This window comes from Poecilia formosa, unplaced genomic scaffold (assembly GCF_000485575.1).
Source record: "Poecilia formosa unplaced genomic scaffold, Poecilia_formosa-5.1.2 Scaffold573, whole genome shotgun sequence".
In the NCBI taxonomy this organism is placed as follows: domain Eukaryota; kingdom Metazoa; phylum Chordata; class Actinopteri; order Cyprinodontiformes; family Poeciliidae; genus Poecilia; species Poecilia formosa.
This window is the reverse complement of record NW_006800512.1, coordinates 231,188-252,068: the sequence shown is the minus strand read 5'-3', so window position 1 is coordinate 252,068 and position 20,881 is coordinate 231,188. Positions and strand designations below refer to the sequence as shown.

The following is a 20,881-nucleotide window of genomic DNA, read 5'->3' as shown; positions in this document are numbered from 1 at the left end:
AAATTATAAATGCACACTACGTGTTGTAAACCTGTGTGTGTTGACTGACTTTTGTCAAGCTTAAGAGACCAAAGCTGGAAAAAGATAGATTCTCTTCGCGTTTAAAATAACACAAAACAGCGTAAAAAGACCTCCATACAAGACCTCGTTTATTTTTTTATTTTGATAGCTGCCGATTAAACTGAAAATTACAACACTGACATGATCATATGAGTAGTTTTTACCGAGAAATCGATCAGAAGCGCCGTGAAAATGGTCAGATCCGCCGGATCCACTTCTCTGGCTGCAATGCGCGCTCCCGACACAGGGGGAACAGATTTTCACAGGGGAACAGAATTTCTCACAAGACCGGCCGAGTAGAGCCGGTGGAAAAGGGGCAATAGTCTGGTGACCACCAGCATATAATATGCCTGAGTTGGGCTGCACAGAAGTACTGTCTTAAATTTGGGAGACCCATACCCCCTTTATCTCTTGGTAGTTGAAGAGTTTCATATTTAACTCTAGGTTTTTTGACAGCCCAAATGAATCTTGATATTATCTTGTCCCAGATCGCAAATTGATTTTGAGGGACCTCTATTGGTAGTGCCTGAAACAAATATAATAGTTTTGCTTGCACATTCATTTTAATAATATCAATTCTTGAATTCAGATCTAAAGGCAAAGTGGTCCATCTGTCTATGAGTGATTCTATAATTGGAGATAAATTTAGCACTTCCAGAAATGACAAAAAAAAACTTCATTTCTTAAAAAGCTTCTTAGGTAGTCTATTGAAAAGGCATTAAACTTTAAAAAAATATGTAATTGCCAAACATTAGCTACATATTTTATAATTTTTTTCTTAGAAAAAACGTATGTTTTGCGGTATGTTATGTCAACTCTGTTACAGACAATATAGACAGTGAGTGAAAAAAACAATAAATTCTAGCAGACTAAAATATTTTTATTCCATTACACCAAGTGTCCTACTACCCAAATACTTTAAATTGAGATGTTTTACTTAAAAATACATTTAAAAAAATCAAAAGATACTCAACTTTTCACAGAGTTATTCGCATAGGGTCAAACGTTTTTCATTAAAACTCATTGAAAACCATCATTCTTTTAGAAATAAATTTGGTCAGTAACACTAAATCACAGCAGAAGTCAACCAACAATGTATATGGTGCTCTGGACAACAGTTTTCCTTTTTTGTGTGTGAAAGTATGTCATAAACATGTCAACTCTGTTACCTAACAGAGTTGGTGTTAGTAACAGAATTGACAGGACCATAATAATTTAGAACTGAAAACTCTGTCACTGTCAACTCTGTTACCCTATTTGGTAACAGAGTTGATGGTAACAGAATTGACAATTTCAAACATTTTTATTAAAAACTCCACTTGTGAGTAGAAATGCTGAAAAAAACATGACACCACTGAGATAATGGTTTAAAAACCATTAAATAAACTTGTCTCTGATCAAAAATCTGTGGTATTTTTCTCATGATACTTTGGTAACAAGATTGACGTTGAAAACAATAACCCCTGGTGATTGTGATTTTTAGATTAAAATATTTCCCAGAGAATGGCACATAGACCACTGTGTGTTTGAGTTCTTATCAGTAAAAGTAAATTACCTAATTTTATGCAGTTTATATAGCCGCAGAAGGCAATTTCACAGATTTACAGGGACAAAACCATATGGTAACAGAGTTGACAAACAATTCTTGGACACATATTTTTTTGAAAATAAGGGTATTTTGAGTTAATTTAATGTGATGTTGTTATTAAATTGACCATTTAGGCAGTTTAAAAAAAGACAGAAAAAACAAATTCACCAAAGAAAAATAATAAAACATACGTTTTTTGCATCATTTTTCAGGTTAATAAAAAAGACAGTACCCAACTCGGACAACAAGAAGTCTTGGTTTTTCAGCTATATAAAACAATTTTAAATGTATTTACTTAAATGTTTTTACTTGTTAAATATTATGATCCATTAAAATGAGTAATAAATTACTAAAACATTTAAAAATTGAAATATTTTAATATGCCAGACCAAAAATAATGACTCTGGACATCAAATGTATCTGCAATTATAGAATCATTCATATATCTTTTTGTATCTCTTGGCTTATTTTATCGTAATTAGCTTTGTACAATAGAGATAACCCTTTAGTAATGTTAACCCCTTTCCTTCATATTCCATTTAATGGGAAATGACTTCTGTATTTCTTTTGTTGGGATGTAATTGAGTGTTAAAATTTGTGTTTTGGTAACATTAATTTTATATCCCGAAAGATAACCATAATTTCCAAAAAGATTAATCAATTCTGGTAGAGATTCATTTGGCTCTTCAAGAAAAGTTACTACATCGTCTGCAAAGAGCCCTATTTTGTGTTCCTCTCCATTTATTTTAACTCCCTTAATTTTTTTGTCTTGTCTTACTGCTTGTGCTAGAGGCTCTATGAAGAGGGCGAACAGTGTAGGTGATAGAGAGCACCCCTGTCTGGTTGATCTTTGTATGTTGAATTTATCGGTCAGGCTTCCATTTACTTTGATTCTCGCTGTGGGGTGTTGATATAATGTCTTTATACACTGTATTGATTTATTGCTGAATCCAAATCGTTCTAACGTTTTATATAGAAATTCCCAATTTACCAAATCAAATGCTTTTTCTGCATCAACACTTACCATTATAGTACTTTGTTTTTTCTGCTGTGCTTGATCTACTATATGTAATACTCTTCTAATATTATTGTGTGTTTGACGTCCTCTCATAAAACCTGTTTGGTCTTCCTCTATCAATTCTGTTACAAAGGTATTTAATCTATTAGAAATAATGGATGTGTATATCTTATAATCTACATCTAATAATGAGATTGGCCTATAGTTGCTACAGTGTTCCTTATCTCTTCCTTGTTTTGGTATGACTGAAATGATGGCTTTTCACTCCATGACGGAGGTATTTTGTTGTTATTAAGAGTCCAATTGAAAGAGGCTGTAAGTATTGGTGCCAACTCTTCTCTAAAGATCTTATACCACTCCATCACTGCCTGGCGATTTATTATTTTTTAATGTATTTATTGCCTCTTTTACTTCCTCTATTGTGATTGCTGCTGTTGTCAGTGTCTCATTTTGTAGTTTGCCAATTGTTGGCAAATCTAATGCATTTAAAAAGGTTCTCATTTCTTCCTCATGTGCAAATTCAGGCTGTGTATACAGTTTCTCATAGTATTCTCGAAAAATGCCCTCTATTTCCTCTAGATTATCTGTTAGTTCACCTGTGTAGGGGTTTCTAATTTTATATATCGCATTAAGCGTTTGTTGTTTGCGTATCCGTTTAGCTAACAGTTTAGCTGCTCTTGAACCTGCTTCGTAGTAATTCTGTCTCAAAAATGTGAGTCTTTTTTCAGTCTCTCCTGTCAATATATCGTTTATTTTGTTTCGTACCATCTTTGTTTCTTGGTATACCTTTGGGTCTTTTGTTTTCTGATATTCCTGTTCTAGTTCCCTAAGTCTCTCTGTATTCGCCCTGTATGTTTGTAATTTAATTCTTTTATCATGCGCAGTTTCAGCTATGAGCTTTCCCCTGATGACAGCCTTCATTGCATCCCATAAAATTGTTGGGTCTACAGTCCCGTTATTATTTTCTTCATTATATTGTTTTATTTCTGCTTTCATCTTTTCTCTCAGGTGTTCACTATTCAATATTCCCACGTTCAGTCTCCATACCATATTTCGTTTCCTGTTACTTAGACAAATATTTAAATAAATTAGATTATGGTCAGAAACGTCTGCCACCCCCTATCCTGGTTTCCTTCACTCTGTGTTTGTCATCCACCTTAGTTAAAAAATAATCTATTCTTGAATGAACTCCATGAGCAGCCGAATAATGTGTAAAGTCTTTTTCTAATGGATGTAGGCTTCTCCAAATATCTATCATTCCCATTTCTTCTAATGAGACTTTTATAAATTTTGATATCTGCATTTTAGTTTTTTTGCGACTCATGTCCATATTATGGTTCAGAACTACATTTAAATCACCTCCACAAATTAGAGTTCCTTCTGTTTCTACTGCTATTAAATCAAAAAGGTTCTTGAAGAAGTTTTTGTTACTCTCTGGAGGTGCATATACGTTTACCAAGGTTATAAATTCATTTTCTATTCTTCCTTTCAATATTATGTATCTTCCTTCTTTATCTTTTAATTCCTTTTTGCAGTCAAATTCTATTGTGTTCGAAATTAATATTGCAACTCCTCTTCTACGCCCCTCTTTATATGAACTGTAGTATAAATTCCTGTAGCCATATTTTTTTAATTTTTCATGTTCTGTTTTGGGTAAATGGGTCTCTTGTAGGAATATAATTGGTGCTTTTTCTTTTTTCAGTTTTGTCATCCCCCTTTCTTTTTTACTCACTACATTCAAACCATTCACATTCAGCGACATTATCTTGATATCAACCATAACTATGGTTAACTAGGCCCTGCAAATATGCTCCCAAGCAACTCAAAACAAAACCAGGATGAACTTTTGCTAACCAACCATAAACCAAAATCCCGATGGACTTTCAAACATGGGGTATCTCTCTTCCCCAGGTCCCTGTTGGTGGGTGGAGAGGAAATCCTCACCTCTATTGAGGGCCCCTCCCTAGATCTAGTACTACTCCCATCCTGTGGGGTACCACTCCATCTAGACATGTCCAACTTCAGTCTCTCACCCTCACTCAGTCGGTTTTAACTAAATTTTATAAAATGAATAATAATAATAGAAAAGCCTGAATAATTTTAAGTATTCTCTCTGCTAGTTTCTTCTTCTGTCAGTCGCTTTGTCCACAACAAGGTATGGTAAAATACCAAGTTTGATAACGTGATCNTTCACTCCATGACGGAGGTATTTTGTTGTTATTAAGAGTCCAATTGAAAGAGGCTGTAAGTATTGGTGCCAACTCTTCTCTAAAGATCTTATACCATTCTGCCAGGCAGTGATCGCCAGGCCATCACTGCCTGGCGATTTATTACTTTTTAATGTATTTATTGCCTCTTTTACTTCCTCTATTGTGATTGCTGTTGTCAGTGTCTCATTTTGTAGTTTGCCAATTGTTGGCAAATCTAATGCATTTAAAAAGGTTCTCATTTCTTCCTCATGTGCAAATTCAGGCTGTGTATACAGTTTCTCATAGTAATCTCGAAAAACGCCCTCTATTTCCTCTGGATTATCTGTTAGTTCACCTGTGTAGGGGTTTCTAATTTTATATATCGTATTAAGCGTTTGTTGTTTGCGTATCCGTTTAGCTAACAGTTTAGCTGCCCTTGAACCTGCTTCGTAGTAATTCTGTCTCAAAAATGTGAGTCTTTTTTCAGTCTCTCCTGTCAATATATTGTTTATTTTGTTTCTTACCATCTTTGTTTCTTGGCATACCTCTGGGTCTTTTGTTTTCTGATATTCCTGTTCTAGTTCCCTAAGTTTCTCTGTATTCGCCCTGTATGTTTGTAATTTAATTCTTTTATCATGCGCAGTTTCAGCTATTAGCTTTCCCCTGATGACGGCCTTCATTGCATCCCATAAAACTGTTGGGTCTACAGTCCCGTTATTATTTTCTTCATTATATTGTTTTATTTCTGGTTTTATCATTTCTCTCAGGTGTTCAGTATTCAATATTCCCACGTTCAGTCTCCATACCGTATTTTGTTTCCTGTTACTTAGACAAATATTTAAATAAATTGGATTATGGTCAGAAACGTCTGCCACCCCCTATCCTGGTTTCCTTCACTCTGTTTGTCATCTACCTTAGTTAAAAAATAATCTATTCTTGAAAGAACTCCATGAGCAGCCGAATAATGTGTAAAGTCTTTTTCTAATGGATGTAGGCTTCTCCAAATATCTATCATTCCCATTTCTTCTAATGAGACTTTTATAAATTTTGATATCTGCATTTTAGTTTTTTTGCGACTCGTTGTGTCCATATTATGGTTCAGAACTACATTTAAATCACCCCACAAATTAGAGTTCCTTCTGTGTCTACTGCTATTAAATCAAAAAGGTTCTTGAAGAAGTTATTGTTACTCTCTGGAGGTGCATATACGTTTACCAAGGTTATAAATTCATTTTCTATTCTTCCTTTCAATATTATGCATCTTCCTTCTTTATCTTTTAATTCCTTTTTGTAGTCAAATTGTATTGTGTTTGAAATTAATATTGTAACTCCTCTTCTACGCCCCTCTTTATATGAACTGTAATATAAATTCCTGTAGCCATATTTTTTAAATTTTTCATGTTCTGTTTTGGGTAAATGGGTCTCTTGTAGGAATATAATTTGTGCTTTTTCTTTTTTCAGTTTTGTCATCACACTTTCTTTTTTACTCACTACATTCAAACCATTCACATTCAGCGACATTATCTTGATATCAACCATAACTATGGTTAACTAGGCCCTGCAAATATGCTCCCAAGCAACTCAAAACAAAACCAGGATGAACTTTTGCTAACCAAACATAAACCAAAATCCCGATGGACTTTCAAACATGGGGTATCCCTCTTCCCCAGGTCCCTGTTGGTGGGTGGAGAGGAAATCCTCACCTCTATTGAGGGCCCCTCCCTAGATCTAGTACTACTCCCATCCTGTGGGGTACCACTCCATCTAGACATGTCCAACTTCTGTCTCTCACCCTCACTCAGTCGGTTTTAACTAAATTTTATAAAATGAATAATAATAATAGAAAAGCCTGAATAATTTTAAGTATTCTCTCTGCTAGTTTCTTCTTCTGTCAGTCGCTTTGTCCACAACAAGGTATGGTAAAATACCAAGTTTGATAACGTGATCTGTTTTTTCCTGTGTCCATACCTATTTCCCCGTAGTTTCAACTTCTTCTGAAAGCAAAACATTTTAAGATTTCCATTGGAAACTTCGCAGTTTTTCTCTCGCTCGTTGTGTCGCTTCTCGTTCCCGTTCTTTCCCCTTCACTCGCTGCCATCCCGCGGCTCCTCGCCGTCTCTCCTCCGCTGCCTCGGCGTCTCCTCCTGGGTCAGCAACAGTGTAGCCCCTTTCCTTCATGTCTTGCGCTGCTGTCCTGGCACTGTCATATGACTTCGTTCCGTTCTCCCAGTGTATCCGGATTTTAGCGAGTGGTGTTTGGAAACGTATTCCTTTTTCCTTCAATATTTTTTTAATGCCCGTATACGCCTTTCATTTCTGGACAATCTCGGTCGGATAGTCATGGTTGAAGTAGATTTGTTTACCCGTCACTTGGACCTTTTTCTGCCAGGCTTTCTTCAAGATCATTTCTTTGGTCTCGAATTGTAGAAAATTAACTATGACTGACCTTGGTGCTGCATTTGGGCTTGGTTTTGGGTTGAGGGCTCGGTGAGCTCGTTGAATCTGGAGATCGATCCCCTCCGGCAGTTCGAGTTCCTTTTTAAAAAGTTGCTCCAAAAATGTAACTGTGGACCTCCCTTCTACATCTTCTGGTAAACCGAAGATTTGGATATTGTTTCTCCTTGATCTCCCTTCGAGATCGGTTAGTTTTTCCTGCATTCGCTGTGTTTGTTCCACCATCTTCGTTAGCACCTCGTTAGCATCCGTCTTCCACTCCTCCACCTCCGCTATCCGTGTCTCTGCCTCGCTTATGCTCCCTTGCTGTGCCTGTAGCTCCCGGTCATTCTCAACCAGTTTACGGTCCATTTCTTGTCGAAGATTCGTTATTTCTTCCTTCATTTTTTTCTTCAGTTCGTCTTTGAACGCGGCTAGCTCCTTGCACAGCTCTTTTTTGAGGGTTTTAATATCACTTCTAATTGCTGTGAGCCCATTTTGCAGCGTTTCCCTGTCCTCGTGTTCCTCCATTTTCTCCGTTGGGACTTTTCCGTGTTCGCTAGCTTCGTGTTCAAAGATTTCTTCCGTTACAAGCAGCTCTTCGGTTCTGTTTTGCTTTTTATAATTTTTCCGGCTTCTTTTCTTGCTTAGTCCACTCATGCCTTAGTTTTATCTATCGAGTTCCAATTTAGTTGTGGGCATTTTTACCCGACTCTGATGAGCTAACTTTCTACGCTCCTACCTCCTCCGCCATCTTCCAAAGCGGTCTGCACACTCTTTGATCAGCCTTGCTGGAATGTTGTCAGGACCTGCAGCTTTTCGGATGTTAACGTTTCTCAGGGATTTACACACAGCAGATGTTTCGAGCCTGAGGGCCTGTTCATCAGGGTGAGGGGTAGCTTTCCTTGCAGGGGTTTTATTTAGGGCTTCAAATCTTCCAAAGAAGTTATTGAGCTCATTAAGGAAGCTAATGTCTAAGCATTTGCATATGTGGTCTGTGTTGAAATGTTAGCATTTACGGGAGCCCTGAAGGTATAAGTATAACTGCCTTAAGCAGTTGCTTAGTTGATTTGGATTTAACAGAAGTGCAAATATTTGATATTTATTGTAATTCTATTTTTTTGTTTGTTTTTAAGACTCTATAATTGTGGGTTTATATAGCATTTCACTGACAATATCTTCCCGTAACATATTATTACCCAGTAATATTTTTACATTTACTATCAACTTAACATCTTTAAATGCAAAAACACTATAGGCCGCTGGTGGATCGCCTCAACGTCCCGAACACTGGACTTAGCAAGTTTTCTGGGAGAAAACCCTATATCATGTATAATTTTCTTTCTACTTCTCAATTGTATGCCACTTTGTGTTGGTCTGTCACATTAAATTCCATTGAAGTGTATTTATGTTTGTGGTTATAATGTGACAAAATATTGAAAAGTTCAAGGGAAACTAATATTTTTGCAAGTGACTGTGTTCCGTTTCACTTCCTGGTGTTTAAAATATGTCCAGAAATTCAACATTTCTTTTTGTTCACAAGATGAGGATATTTTTCATGTCCTGTAACTCCACCAATTTCTACCAATGACATAATGGAAAATTCGACTTTTTGCACAACAGTAAAAAAGCTGATGACAGTTTATGTTGCTACCAGTTTTTGTTAAAATGGGATAGCAAAAAACAGGAGGACCTAGAAACACTAAAAGCTACAAGTGTTTGATAAAATGGGATGTCAAACAGATCAATCTTCTCCACTTCCTTTATGAGCCACTATTGCCATCTGAAGAAATGCACCATTCTTAACCAAAAGCAACCAATCACAGCCAGGAGGAGCTTCTTAGTACTGTCAATCAATCCTGCTTAACTTGCTAATAGCAGTGAAACATCCTACCTTTACAGGAGAACTGTCATTGCTAGCTATGGTAACTAGTCTGAGCATTCATGACATGAAGAAGCTGTTATGGGAGGGGAAGTTGGTGATGAGCAGCGCCACATGAGATTGTGATTGAAAGCGCTAAGACCCGCCTCTTGGGTCTGATTGGTTGTTTCTAGATAACACTGGGAGAAGTTTATCAACATATGATCTTTACCATACAATCATGACATAATGACAGTTTCAACAAATATGTAAAAAAAAAATGTATTACAGTTACATTCTGCAGTTTTAAGCTAAGGGGTTTTTTGTGTCCAAGAAATAGTAGTGGAGTAAAAATAATGATAGAACCCTCCCAAAGTTTATTAATTTAAGTTTCAGTTGTCAATTTAAGTTTCAGTTCAATGTAGCTCATACATTGTTCAGTCACAATGTCTGCTGTTGTGTTCAACCAACGATCCAGGCTACAACCCTCGCTCTCTCTTATGTAGCCCTTTGAAACCTCCAGTTAACATTTCTGTGTTAACTGGAGTATCAGTCATAACAGACAGCTCTTCTCTGGCTTCAAAGAGCACAGTTAAACAAGAGTTCTAACCTGAGAGGGAATGTCACAGAATCGTGGACTGGGTACTGTCTCCCAGTCTGTGCCCAGGTCCGTCTCCTCATCTGTCACTGATTCATCTCCACTTTCCTCAGTCAACCCCGATGCTTCTGGCTCAACAAATTCTATAGACTCTTCCAGGTCAGAGCTCACTTCGAATGAACCAGTCCTGCAGCAAAACACATAAAACCTAAAATTTTACTGACCTTAAAACCTAAAACTTTACTGACCTTACCATGGCGCTTAATCATGTTGTCTGATTGGACAGTCTACAAATGTAAATCTCAGACAAAGACAGTGTGGATGAAAAAGGCCCTTTTAGCTTTGTTTCAGACAGGTGCTCTGAACACAACCCTCTACCCCCGCTCTTTCACTGCCACAACCCTGAGAAAAACAACCCATAGATAAACTTGAAACCTTTAAAGCAAACACTAACAGGCCAACGTGAGTGAACTCACCTGCCCAGGTTATTGTTGTCAAGGGAAACCAGAAACATGATGTTCCTGAGAGTGTGATGAGGATGAAGCTTTTCGCTGTTGACATGCTAAACACAAAAGGTCAGAAAATCAGCTGTAGAAAATTATAAGCTGCAGTCACAAGACCTAGAAATATGATGCACCTTTTCTCACTTCCCTTTCTACATATTTTTCAAATGTACATTTTACTAGACTCAAACCTAGACAAGACAAGCTATTATAAGCAATTTTAAAACAGCAAAATTGACCAAGATGCTGAAAAGACATTATATAAAAACATTTACATAATAAAGGCCAACACATAAAAGATGTTAACACAACTTGACAAATAAACCCTAACCCTCCCATGCTGGGTCAAAGGCCAATGAAAAAAGATGGGTTTTAAAGCAGATTTAAAAATAGACAATGATGAGGCCTGGTTTATGTGTGCTAATATTAAATTCCAAACCCTTGGAGCTGCCACATATCTTAGAAAATTCTCATCAATCCTTGAGCAATTTATGAGGAGTACTTGAAACTTAAAACTGGCTAACACATGGAAATCAATTACTGACCCAATACAAAACAAACATTATAAAAATTAATTGGCTATGCATTTTAGATATTTACATAAGTCAAATATTAAACTAAAGCCTGTTAGCAATAATGGATGGCTGGGTTGGTAAATGGCCTGTAGTTCATAGCGCTTAAAGTCCAGAGGACCACACATTCACACAATGATAGTGACAAGGTACTGGATTATAGCCACTATAGACATAATAAGGAATAGATTCCCTGTTGGCTGTTCGGGCACAGGAAATATGGCGGCCATCTTGGAGCAGTCGTCCCTCCTACTTGGCTAAACCAAGACAGCAGAAGAAGCTGATATTTTTGTTCAAATTAACAAACTATTGATATCAGGGATTGGGGCATAACTTTTCACAAGTAACATGAACATATTATTGTCTATATTTTGTGAATAGAATATTACTATACTGTATTTATGTCCACCGGCGAAATGCCACATAAGATTAGCTATGATTGGTATAATACCAGGGTTCATCCCCCACTATGATCAAGAGGTCATAAATCTTAAAAAGTTTTAATTATTCCCTAACACTGATTTAGATTATCTGATACAAGAGCCTACCTTACAAATAAAACATTATATATATTATTATAAATGTATTATAATAATATGTGTCTGCATTCTACTTAGGGTTTGTTATCCCTGCTTTCTGAACGGGGCCCTGGAAAAAGAAGAGAAAACAAACAACATGTATTATTCAATGTTGGTTATTTTGGGTTTTTTTTGGTTTATTTCATTTCTAAAACCAGTTTTAGTGATGTAATGAAGTGGTGTATGAATCACTTCAAGAACAGCGTCAGCACTGCTGCAGCTAAATGTAGGTCCTAAATAAAGTAAACTAAACCAACAAACCATGGTAACAAACATATGCATAAATAATAATAACTGCAACAAAAAGTACACAGTACAGGTGAACACAAGATGTATTTATTGATAGGCACAGTCCAACAAAGAGGGCATATGAAAAACTCCTATGGTTCTCAAATAACATTTCCAGCGTGTTGGGCTGACCTGAGAGAAGCAGAGGTGGAGGATGTTGGTGTTGAGCTTGTTCAGAGATCTGGTGAAGCGATGCCGATTGAGATTCTCTCCACAGAACTCGCTGAAGAAACAAGTTAATCACCAATATTACAGCGAGCCATTTCAGCCAAAATTAAATACATAAATAAATAAGTAATTATCCCCTTTAGTCCTATTTATATTGATTTATTTATGCATTTTTTTATTATTTTATCTAAATTAATAAGGAAAATGGAAAAAGTATAAACAAATAAGGAAACGTAAAAAAAGACAGAATGAAATAAAAAAAAATGTATAAATACATTAATATAAATAGGAATAAAGAAGCCAATTACTTATTTCTTTATCTACATATTTATTTATTTAATTTTGGCTGAAATGGCTCTCCATACAGTACACCCCCAAGCCATTGTATTAAACTGCACATGCAAGGCTGGAGCAACCACAAAATGAGGTACCTGTTGCAGAGCCTCTTGGGCAGGTTGACATCCAGGATGTGGGACAGAATGGTGACCAGCTGGGTGGCGTAGCACAGGGCAGCACTGATGGTGTGAGCTGGGTTAATGTGGTCAAGCTCTGCAGGACGAGACATGAATGTTTAATTGAAATGTTCCGTCTCCTCAGAAATGTAAACCATTTCAAGGATACACAATGACTTCCCATTGTCCCAAATTGGACTTCCTAGTCCAATTTGGTGACTGTTTCAAACTTGAAGTTTAAATATTTGAGAATTCTTATGACTAGAATTTATTTAAGCTATAATTCATTTCATTTGAGAACAAAATTCACAGGACTGTCTAAATTCTGACCTTTGACTGAAGTTTTATTTTTTTCAAGCCACTCCAAACATTTGTTATATATTAACCTCAAACATATCAGGAGCTGGGACTTTTTTTTCTTTTGGAGGTTCAATTTTAAAGTACACAATTCTGAATAGAGTACAAGTGCATCTTTTCCATTCACTCAGTCTTCCATGCTTGAATACTGCTTTCTCCTTTTAATGTGTACTGTCCTGCAGTGTGGCATTCAGAGTTGTTTGAATGCCATGGAGAAGTGGAGCATTACAGCTTTCTTTCTCTACATGTCTCCACTCGACATGTATATTAAACCTATGGGTGTGTAATTGAGCATGTTTGTGTATATAGGGTTTCTATTAGGGCTGCATCTAACAATTACACTACCAACATAGTGGTATGTTTTCAGATACTAAATTAGTTGATTACAGTCACGTGGTGGACATTCCTTGTGTGTGTCTCACTTGAAAAGTTCTCCGATAGGTGTAATTAATCATGGTGTTCATATGACCTAACCGATACAAGGTGTACTTACCGATAGGTTAGCAAAAACAGTAGTGTATATAAGTACCTTCCCTGCAACTTGAAACTCAAGATGCAAAAACCTAACCTGGGCAAACTTAGGAAACAAGTTTGAATGAGAGGAGATCAACCGTTAACAGGTGTGATCTGAGGGACTTAGTTTAACTCAGGCAACCGACAGAAGGTAGAGGGGAGGAGCATCCGAACGAAGGTTGTTAGACCCAGGCACATCTCCTCCGAGTGATTCCAGCTGAAATGCTCTGAGCGAGCTCGGCTATAGGCCGCAGCTGGATGATGCACTGACTCTCCTGTGGAGGAAAGTGTAGACTTTAACACTTTCTTCTTGCCACTCTTCCATAAAGGCCAGATTTGTGCAGTGCATCACTGATTGTTGTCCTATGGACAGACTCTCCCACCTCAGCTGTAGATCTCTACAGTTCATCCACAGTGATCATGGGCCTCTTGGCTGCATCTCTGATCAGTCTTCTCCTTGTTCCAGATCAAAGTTTAGAGGGACGGCCAGGTCTTGGGAGATTTGCAGTGGTCTAATACTCCTCCCATTTCAATATGATCGCTTGCTCAGTGTTCCTTGAGATATTTAAAGCTTAGCAAATCCTTTTGTATCCAAATCCGGCTTTAAACGTCTCCATAACAGTATCTGGGACCTGCCTGGTGTGTTCCTTGGTCTTCACGATGCTCTCTGCGCTTTAAACACAACCCTGAGACCAGGGGCGGATCTACTGGGGTGGTATGGGGTGGCAGTTGCCAACCCAAACGAGAGCCTTGCCACCCCTGTTGCCACCCCAGCTAGCCAGTTAGCGACAATGAATTCAATAAATAGTTATGGCAAATCGGACATTAAGCGCATGAAACTCTTTTTTCCGACAACATTGAATACAACACCTGACACCTACTGCTGAGTAGCGGGAAGTGCGAGAGGCAGAGCGCGAGGCAGCAGCATTGATGGATATATTATTGGACTGGACATTACGTGATTTATCGTAAGTCACACATGCGTCATTGCTGTCCATTGAGTCAGGAATATATCTGTGTTTTGGGGAATATTCTACTCTCGCAAAGAGTCTGTGAAAAGGGCCCATTTTTTGGGGTTTATTTCCTTGCTTTGTTATCCATAGATAACAAGGGCTTCAGATTTAACAGGTGAGGAAAAAGTTTTAATTTAAAGAAAGCATTGAACAAGTGAGCAGTGGGTCAGTTATACTAGCCTAACTGTTGCTGGCCTGGTATTGACTTTGATAACCTTGAAATGTGCTGCGCAGTTCGGTGTGTTATGGTTCCGTTAGCACTAAACAACCCGCCCACCAAGTCATCAGTAGAGCAGCTGTTCAACCACCGCGGTGGTCAGGCGAAAACTTAATAATGACAATATAGACATCAAGCCTGACAACAAAATGTAACAGACTGAATGTTCTATTATGGTGTTTTTGCTACTTTTTTGTGTGGGAAATATTTTTTTTTGTGTGTGTTGATTCTCCTGATCGGTAATCTCCTCTCTATCTGCTCGTTGAGCTGTTGTTTTTCGGTTGCCATGGCAATGGGTCCGCGTGTAATGCAGACATTATACGCGGATTACAGAGCGAGAAAAGGCGGAATAGAAGAGGTTCTGTCTAGTTTGGTTCTTCACCTGTTTATCAGCTTTATTGCATCTTTATTGTGGCACACTGCAGCCGCTGAAATTCCTAAAAGTTAAACAAGCGACAAAAACTGATCTAATCCCCTATGTTCGCAAAACGTGGTCATATTTATAACAGTCGTCAAACTACGGCTTCTACAGCATTTTAAAATAAAACGATTGACCAACATAAGAAAAATCCTCCCCTTTTGCATCTTGACGGAACTAACAGAAATCAAACTGTTTATAGATTTGTATCATGAAGAATTTATCAAACATCAGTTTTCTCATCTTTATTTTAAGTCGTATTTAATATTATATCTGATAACAAATAATGGCACTACTAATATTTTTGTGACAGATTTCTGCTTGTCCTGCATTGGGGTAAAATGGTTTTCTGGACACAATGAATCACATAGCGACTAATTGGCACTGTCCCAATCCAGTAATGCATATCAATTAGCAGCAGTATGAAATACATAATAATTAACTATACTATATTAAGAAATTATATTTAATCTTCTGTGCTACTTGAAGCTCATTTTGAAACAATGCAAGTTAAAACAATATTTTGCAACAAGTAAATCAAGTAAATTAAGTCTAATATCTGTATCTATGTAACCTGACACCTACTGCTGAGGTCTGGTCTCTGTCTGTGTCTGTCTGTCTGTCTGTCTGTATGTATGTATGTATTTATGGATGGATGGATGGATGGATGGATGGATGCTGGCATACACTGCCACCCTCAGAAAATCCCTGCCCACCTCTTGCCACCCCATAAATATTTTTCTAGATCCACCCCTGCCTGAGACGATCACAGAGCAGGTGCATTTATAAGGGGACTTGATTACACACAGGTGGATTCTATTTATCATCATCAGTCACTTAGGACAACATTGGATCATTCAGAGATCTTCACTGAACTTCTGGAGTGAGTTTGCTGCACTGAAAGTAAAGGACCTGAATAATATTACACGCCCCACTTTGCAGTTTTTTATTTGTTAACATTTAAATATCCAATAAATTTTGCTCCACCTCACGATTGTGTCCCACTTGTTGATTCTTCACAAAATAATAAAAAATTTAGATCTTTGTTTGAAGCCTGAAAAATGGGAAAAGGTTGAAAAGTTCAAGGGGGCTGAATACTTTCGCAAGGCACTGTATCTAAATATCTCCCCCACCCTCTGTTCTTGGTCGCTATTAACTTTGAACCCAGATTTACCTTCACAGATTAGAAGCATTGGTTTGTTTGAATGGTCAATCTAAAGGACTGTCAATTATTATGGACATACTGGACTCTTGACTGTTAAACCCTTTGAACAAATTAGAGCCAATTTCAATACTTCTAACAGAGATTTCTATACATACCTGCAGAGCTGTAATTTTGTGAGTTCTCTCACAAAATGTCTGAGTTAGAAAATATAATTGTCATGGCCAAGTCTCCTAAAGGGTTTAACTTTAAAATATATAGTTTATTATCTGGCTCTGACTCCTCAGGTAATGATGCTGTGAAGCTGGTGAGGGAGCATGACCTCGGGCTGACATTCAATCCAGCAGATTGGGGAGAGATCTGTAATTGAATTTTCCCCAAATGCACCTCTGTTTCTATACATGAGCAGAACTTTAAATTCTTCTACCAAACTTATTATACACATGTTTGCCTTCAGATCAAATACACAGGGGCAATTGTATTCACATTTTCTAGAAAGTGGTTCATCTGACGATACAAGAGTTTTTTAATCATGCTCCGGACATTCTACTTAATGCAGATACAAAATCTTTGCAGGTACTAAGTTTCTGGCCAAGAAATGTATACTACCAAGGTGGTTAGCACCACAGGACCCTATAGTTGATATGTGGATATCACAAATATCTGCTATTATCTCAGTTGAAAAACTGATTCACGATCTTCATCAAACGTCAGAAAAATTCTGGAGGATCTGGAACCCATTGCAATCTTTCTTACATAGACTGTGATATCAACTGGAGATAAGGACTGACCACTCCACCCTTTTTGTTACATTCAATGTGTCACTCACTCTGCTGCCCTTCGACAGTTTGGGGACTTTCTACTTTGAACCATACCGCAGAATGTCTGTATTTTGTGTATGAAGGCTGTATGTTTTCATGTAGACATTGCAGTGCTCCTTGTTGATTTGGGGTGGGTTGTTTTTGTGTGCTTTTGTTGATCTTTACATAAAGTTCTGAAAATAATAAAAAAAAGTTTCCAGGCATCATAAGCAATCAACCACCCCCCCACATTTACAAAATCAAATAAACTCTTCCTGATAGCATTGGATGTCGTGAAAGCTCAGGCTTACTTACTTACTGATAACAACGGATAAACAGTTTTCCAGGAACAGTAACAGCCTGGAAGTGGGGCATGTTGGCAAGCGCTTGGTGGCCGGGCTTTAACCCATGGAGCCAAGCCGGGCACAGCCCGAAGAGGAGAAGCGGGTTCCCCTTCCCATGGGCTCACCACCTGTGGGAGGGGTCAAAGGGGTTGGGTGCAGTGTGAGATGGGTGGTAGCCAAGGGTGGGGACCTTGACAATCTGATCTTCAGCTACAGAAACTGTGGAAGTGGAATGTCTCCTCTCTGAATGGGAAGAAGTTCTGAACTGGTGTGTGAGGTTGAAAGGTTCCAGATAGAAATAATTGGTCTCATCTCAATGCATGGCTGTGGTTCTGGAACCAGTCTCCTTGAGAATGGTTGGACACTCTTCCACTCGAGTTCCCCTTGGTGAGAGGCACTGGGCAGGAGTGATTCTGGGTCATGCTCTCCAATCTCTGGTGATGAGGTTGCCAAGGTGGTTAAACAGATCCTCGGTGGCAAGGCCCTGGGGCCTCACCACCCCTGGGGGTTGATGAGATTCGCCTCGAGTTCCTGGATGTCCTAGGTTGTGTGCTGGTTGAAACGACTCTGCAATATTGCTTTTACATCACGGGGAGTTCCCCTGGACTGGCAGACCAGGAATGGTGATCTCCCTATTCAAAAAGGGGGACCGCAGAGTGTGCTCAACCACAGAGGGGTCACACTCTTATTCTATTCAGGGGTCCTGGAGAGGAGGGTCAATCGGATAGTCGAACCTCGGATTCACAAAGAGCAGTGTGGTTTTCGTCCTGGTCGTGGAACACTGGACCAGTTCTACACCTTCAGCAGGATCCTGGAGGGTGTGTGAGAGTTCGCCCAGTTAGTCTGCATGTGCTTTGTGGACTTGGAAAAAGTGTTTGGCTATGTCCCTTGGGGAACCCTATGAAGGGTGCTCTGGGAGTATGGGGTACTGGGCCCTTTGATACGGGCTGTTAGGTCCCTGTACAACATTGGTCAGAAACTGGTCCGCATTGATGACAGTAAGTCAGGCTTGTTTCCTTTGAGAGTTGAACTCCGCCAAGGCTGCCCTTTGTCACCGATTCTGTTCATTACTTTTATGGACAGAATTTCTAGGTGCAAGGTGTTGGCGCAGCCAGTCAAGCAATTCTCGACTGGTGGCTGAGAATTGCATCAATTGCTTTTTGCAAATGATGTGGTCCTACATACTTCTTACGAACTTATGTTTGGACTCTGTCCTCGACTCCCAATTGATCTTGCTTTTGGTCTTACTGTTTGCGAAGTGAAATGTCCATCACATTCGCAGTATGTACAGAATCTGAAGTCATTGTTGAAAGAGAGTTATCAGATGGTATCAAAGAACTCTGCCAGAAGTGCTAAAAGAAACAAGACTCGGTTCGATCAGCGGGTTCTACCATCCAAGCTGGAAGTTGGAGATTGAGTACTTGTGCAGAATGTGAGACTCGGAGGTAAACACAAACTATGTGATAAATGGGAACAAGATGTCTTTCTAGTGGTGAAGTGTGCTGAAGATCTTCCAATTTATACAGTAAAACCAGAGTGCAAAGATGGCCCAATGCACACACTACACAGAGACCTTCTTCTTCCATGTGGTTTTCTCCATATGACATATCCTGAAAGATCAACTGAGACAGTTCCAGTCACAAAACCCCAGACACGTCAACACACCAAGAAATGGCAAGAATCTCCTGATGACTCTGCACAGGGTGTGGACTGTGAACAAGAAGAGATTACATTCTATCTAGTTCCACCTCCACTAAAGTTCAAAGTGGAGAAAACACTCAGAAAGTCATCACCTCCTGATGATGTAGAGAACTCTGTTGTTCCAACAGCCTCTTCAGTCAAGAAACAATCTGTACATTTATATGGAAGATTTACTGCAGTACTGTGTATATATATTTTGTATTTATTTTTTGGGTTTTATGTATGTTTTGTGTCTTGTGGCGTTCACTTTAATTTTCCCTTCTTTAAAATACCTGGTATTGAAAAGCAGTTATTCTTTTGTATTATTTCTTAATGATTACTGACAACAGCTCCCGTAGATTAATTTAGTCTTCTGATATCATATGCCATCTAGTCCCTTAGTACATTAAGTAGTGCTATACATATTTGCACAACACCTATTTTTATGAAAATATGGGTATATTTATATGGTGTCAGCGTGTATGAGTTATGGCTATGCATATGTGGAGTTCATTCTGAAACAAATTAAGTTTCTCGCTCAAGTCACAGCAGGAGCACCAGTCAAGCCAGAGAGAGCAGTGGGCAGAAAATATTAAATTTGGAAGTTGAGAACTTTTGTATTTTATATGACACCATTCATCCTTTTTAACACTGGCTTTATTGTGTGATCTCTCATTTCCTGCACATGCATCTTGTAGAACCTCTCTGTGGTTCACAGCAGAGCTGAGAAGGTATGCAAGCAGTGGAAATTGCTCCAGAACGGCTGTGGTCTGCCTGCGAAGTGGGGATTGGTGCAGAGCAGTGTTGAGCTTTCAATAGTTTTTTCTGAAACCTGATTCATGCACTGGACTGTTATCTTGTAGCTTAAGTACTATGTGAACATGATTCTGTGTGTATGCTTGTCTGTGTGTGATGAAATATATAAATAAATTAACAGTATGGCGCTAACTAGGAGTGGACGATATTTCAACGCATTCTGACTAATGATAAAATTTGTAACAAAACCCCCCAGAAATCATAGTTACTCATTTGATAAAATTAACTCAACAGGTTTTTTGCAGTATTATATAAAACCCAACAAAAAAAAACATAAGTTTATGTTCCTGCAACTACTATATTTAGGAAAGTATTAAAGTATTCTCAAAGTGTTAAAATAAAAAAAATCCTTCTGTTTAGATTAAAAAAGTCTGAACAAAATATAAATAGAACAAAAGCTATCACATACTTTTTCATGGAAGTCAGCTGATAATGATCGATGGCTGATCAATCTTAACATCATCTTATTTTTTAAGCCAGCCTCCTTACCTGGGCCAGAGCTGGTGCTCTTCTCTTCCACCCAACTATAGTAGGCAGAGCAGTCTCCGTTGCTTGGCAAAACAACCGGTGTCCCTGTGATGCTGATGCTGGTCTCTCCATTCTGGTCGTCCCAGATCCAGCGTCCGGAAAGGTAGGTGGTTCTCCGGGCCTCTGCCAGCTCAGTCACTGTGCTGGAGGTTAGAGCGAGGTCAACCTCTGTGACATCAGACAGGTCTCTGGGACACAAATAAAATGAAATAATTTAATTTCAAATGTAGGCAATTATTATTTTTCCCCCTCCAATGCTTTTATCATATGCTGTGGTGTTGCTGTTAGGTATAGTTTTAAGTGCTGCAGCTAGGCCTGTCCCGATAAACGATAAATCAATTAATCGCACGATAATTTAAAACTATTGAACTATTGACCTCATTTTAATTATAGGCTTTATTGTCTCTTCCTGCCTTTTTCCCTTTCTGTTGATGACACTGAATGAAAAAAGGCTCATCTCTGGTGCTCCCCACTGACCCTCCCTTCCCAGTTTCTTTAGTGTAATGTCCAGCACACACAACACGAGTTGTCGGCCGACTGTCGCCCATTTTCAAAACCTGAGAGACACATTAGCCGACAGATATCCTAGGTATAACGGTTCAATCGGGTTCGATCGTGCAGTGTGGTGTCCAGCCACATGGGCACAAAATAATGGCTACAAGTCCAGTTAACTAATTTTAAAAAGAGGCAAATGCTTTACTAGAATCTACCTGCAATGCATGTGG

General features: G+C 38.5%; 1 protein-coding gene and 1 long non-coding RNA gene across 3 annotated transcripts in view; both read right to left on the bottom strand.

The window, feature by feature from the left end:
• The window catches only part of atg14 (autophagy related 14), a 49,852-nt gene that overhangs the window by 10,694 nt on the left and 18,277 nt on the right, over positions 1-20,881 (bottom strand). For both annotated transcript variants that reach the window (XM_007540915.2, XM_007540914.2), the window contains exons 6-10: positions 20,118-20,344; positions 12,288-12,405; positions 11,821-11,911; positions 10,224-10,309; positions 9,760-9,934 (exon numbers count right to left, since the gene is read on the bottom strand). In XM_007540915.2, coding sequence (XP_007540977.1) covers positions 9,760-9,934; positions 10,224-10,309; positions 11,821-11,911; positions 12,288-12,405; positions 20,118-20,344 — 697 coding nt within the window. The remainder of the gene's footprint in view (positions 1-9,759; positions 9,935-10,223; positions 10,310-11,820; positions 11,912-12,287; positions 12,406-20,117; positions 20,345-20,881) is intronic.
• Positions 1,194-4,848, bottom strand: LOC107834283 (uncharacterized). The gene is made up of 2 exons (XR_001660074.1): positions 4,237-4,848; positions 1,194-2,764 (listed from the first exon to the last, which is right to left on the bottom strand). It is a non-coding gene; the product is annotated as an uncharacterized LOC107834283 (long non-coding RNA).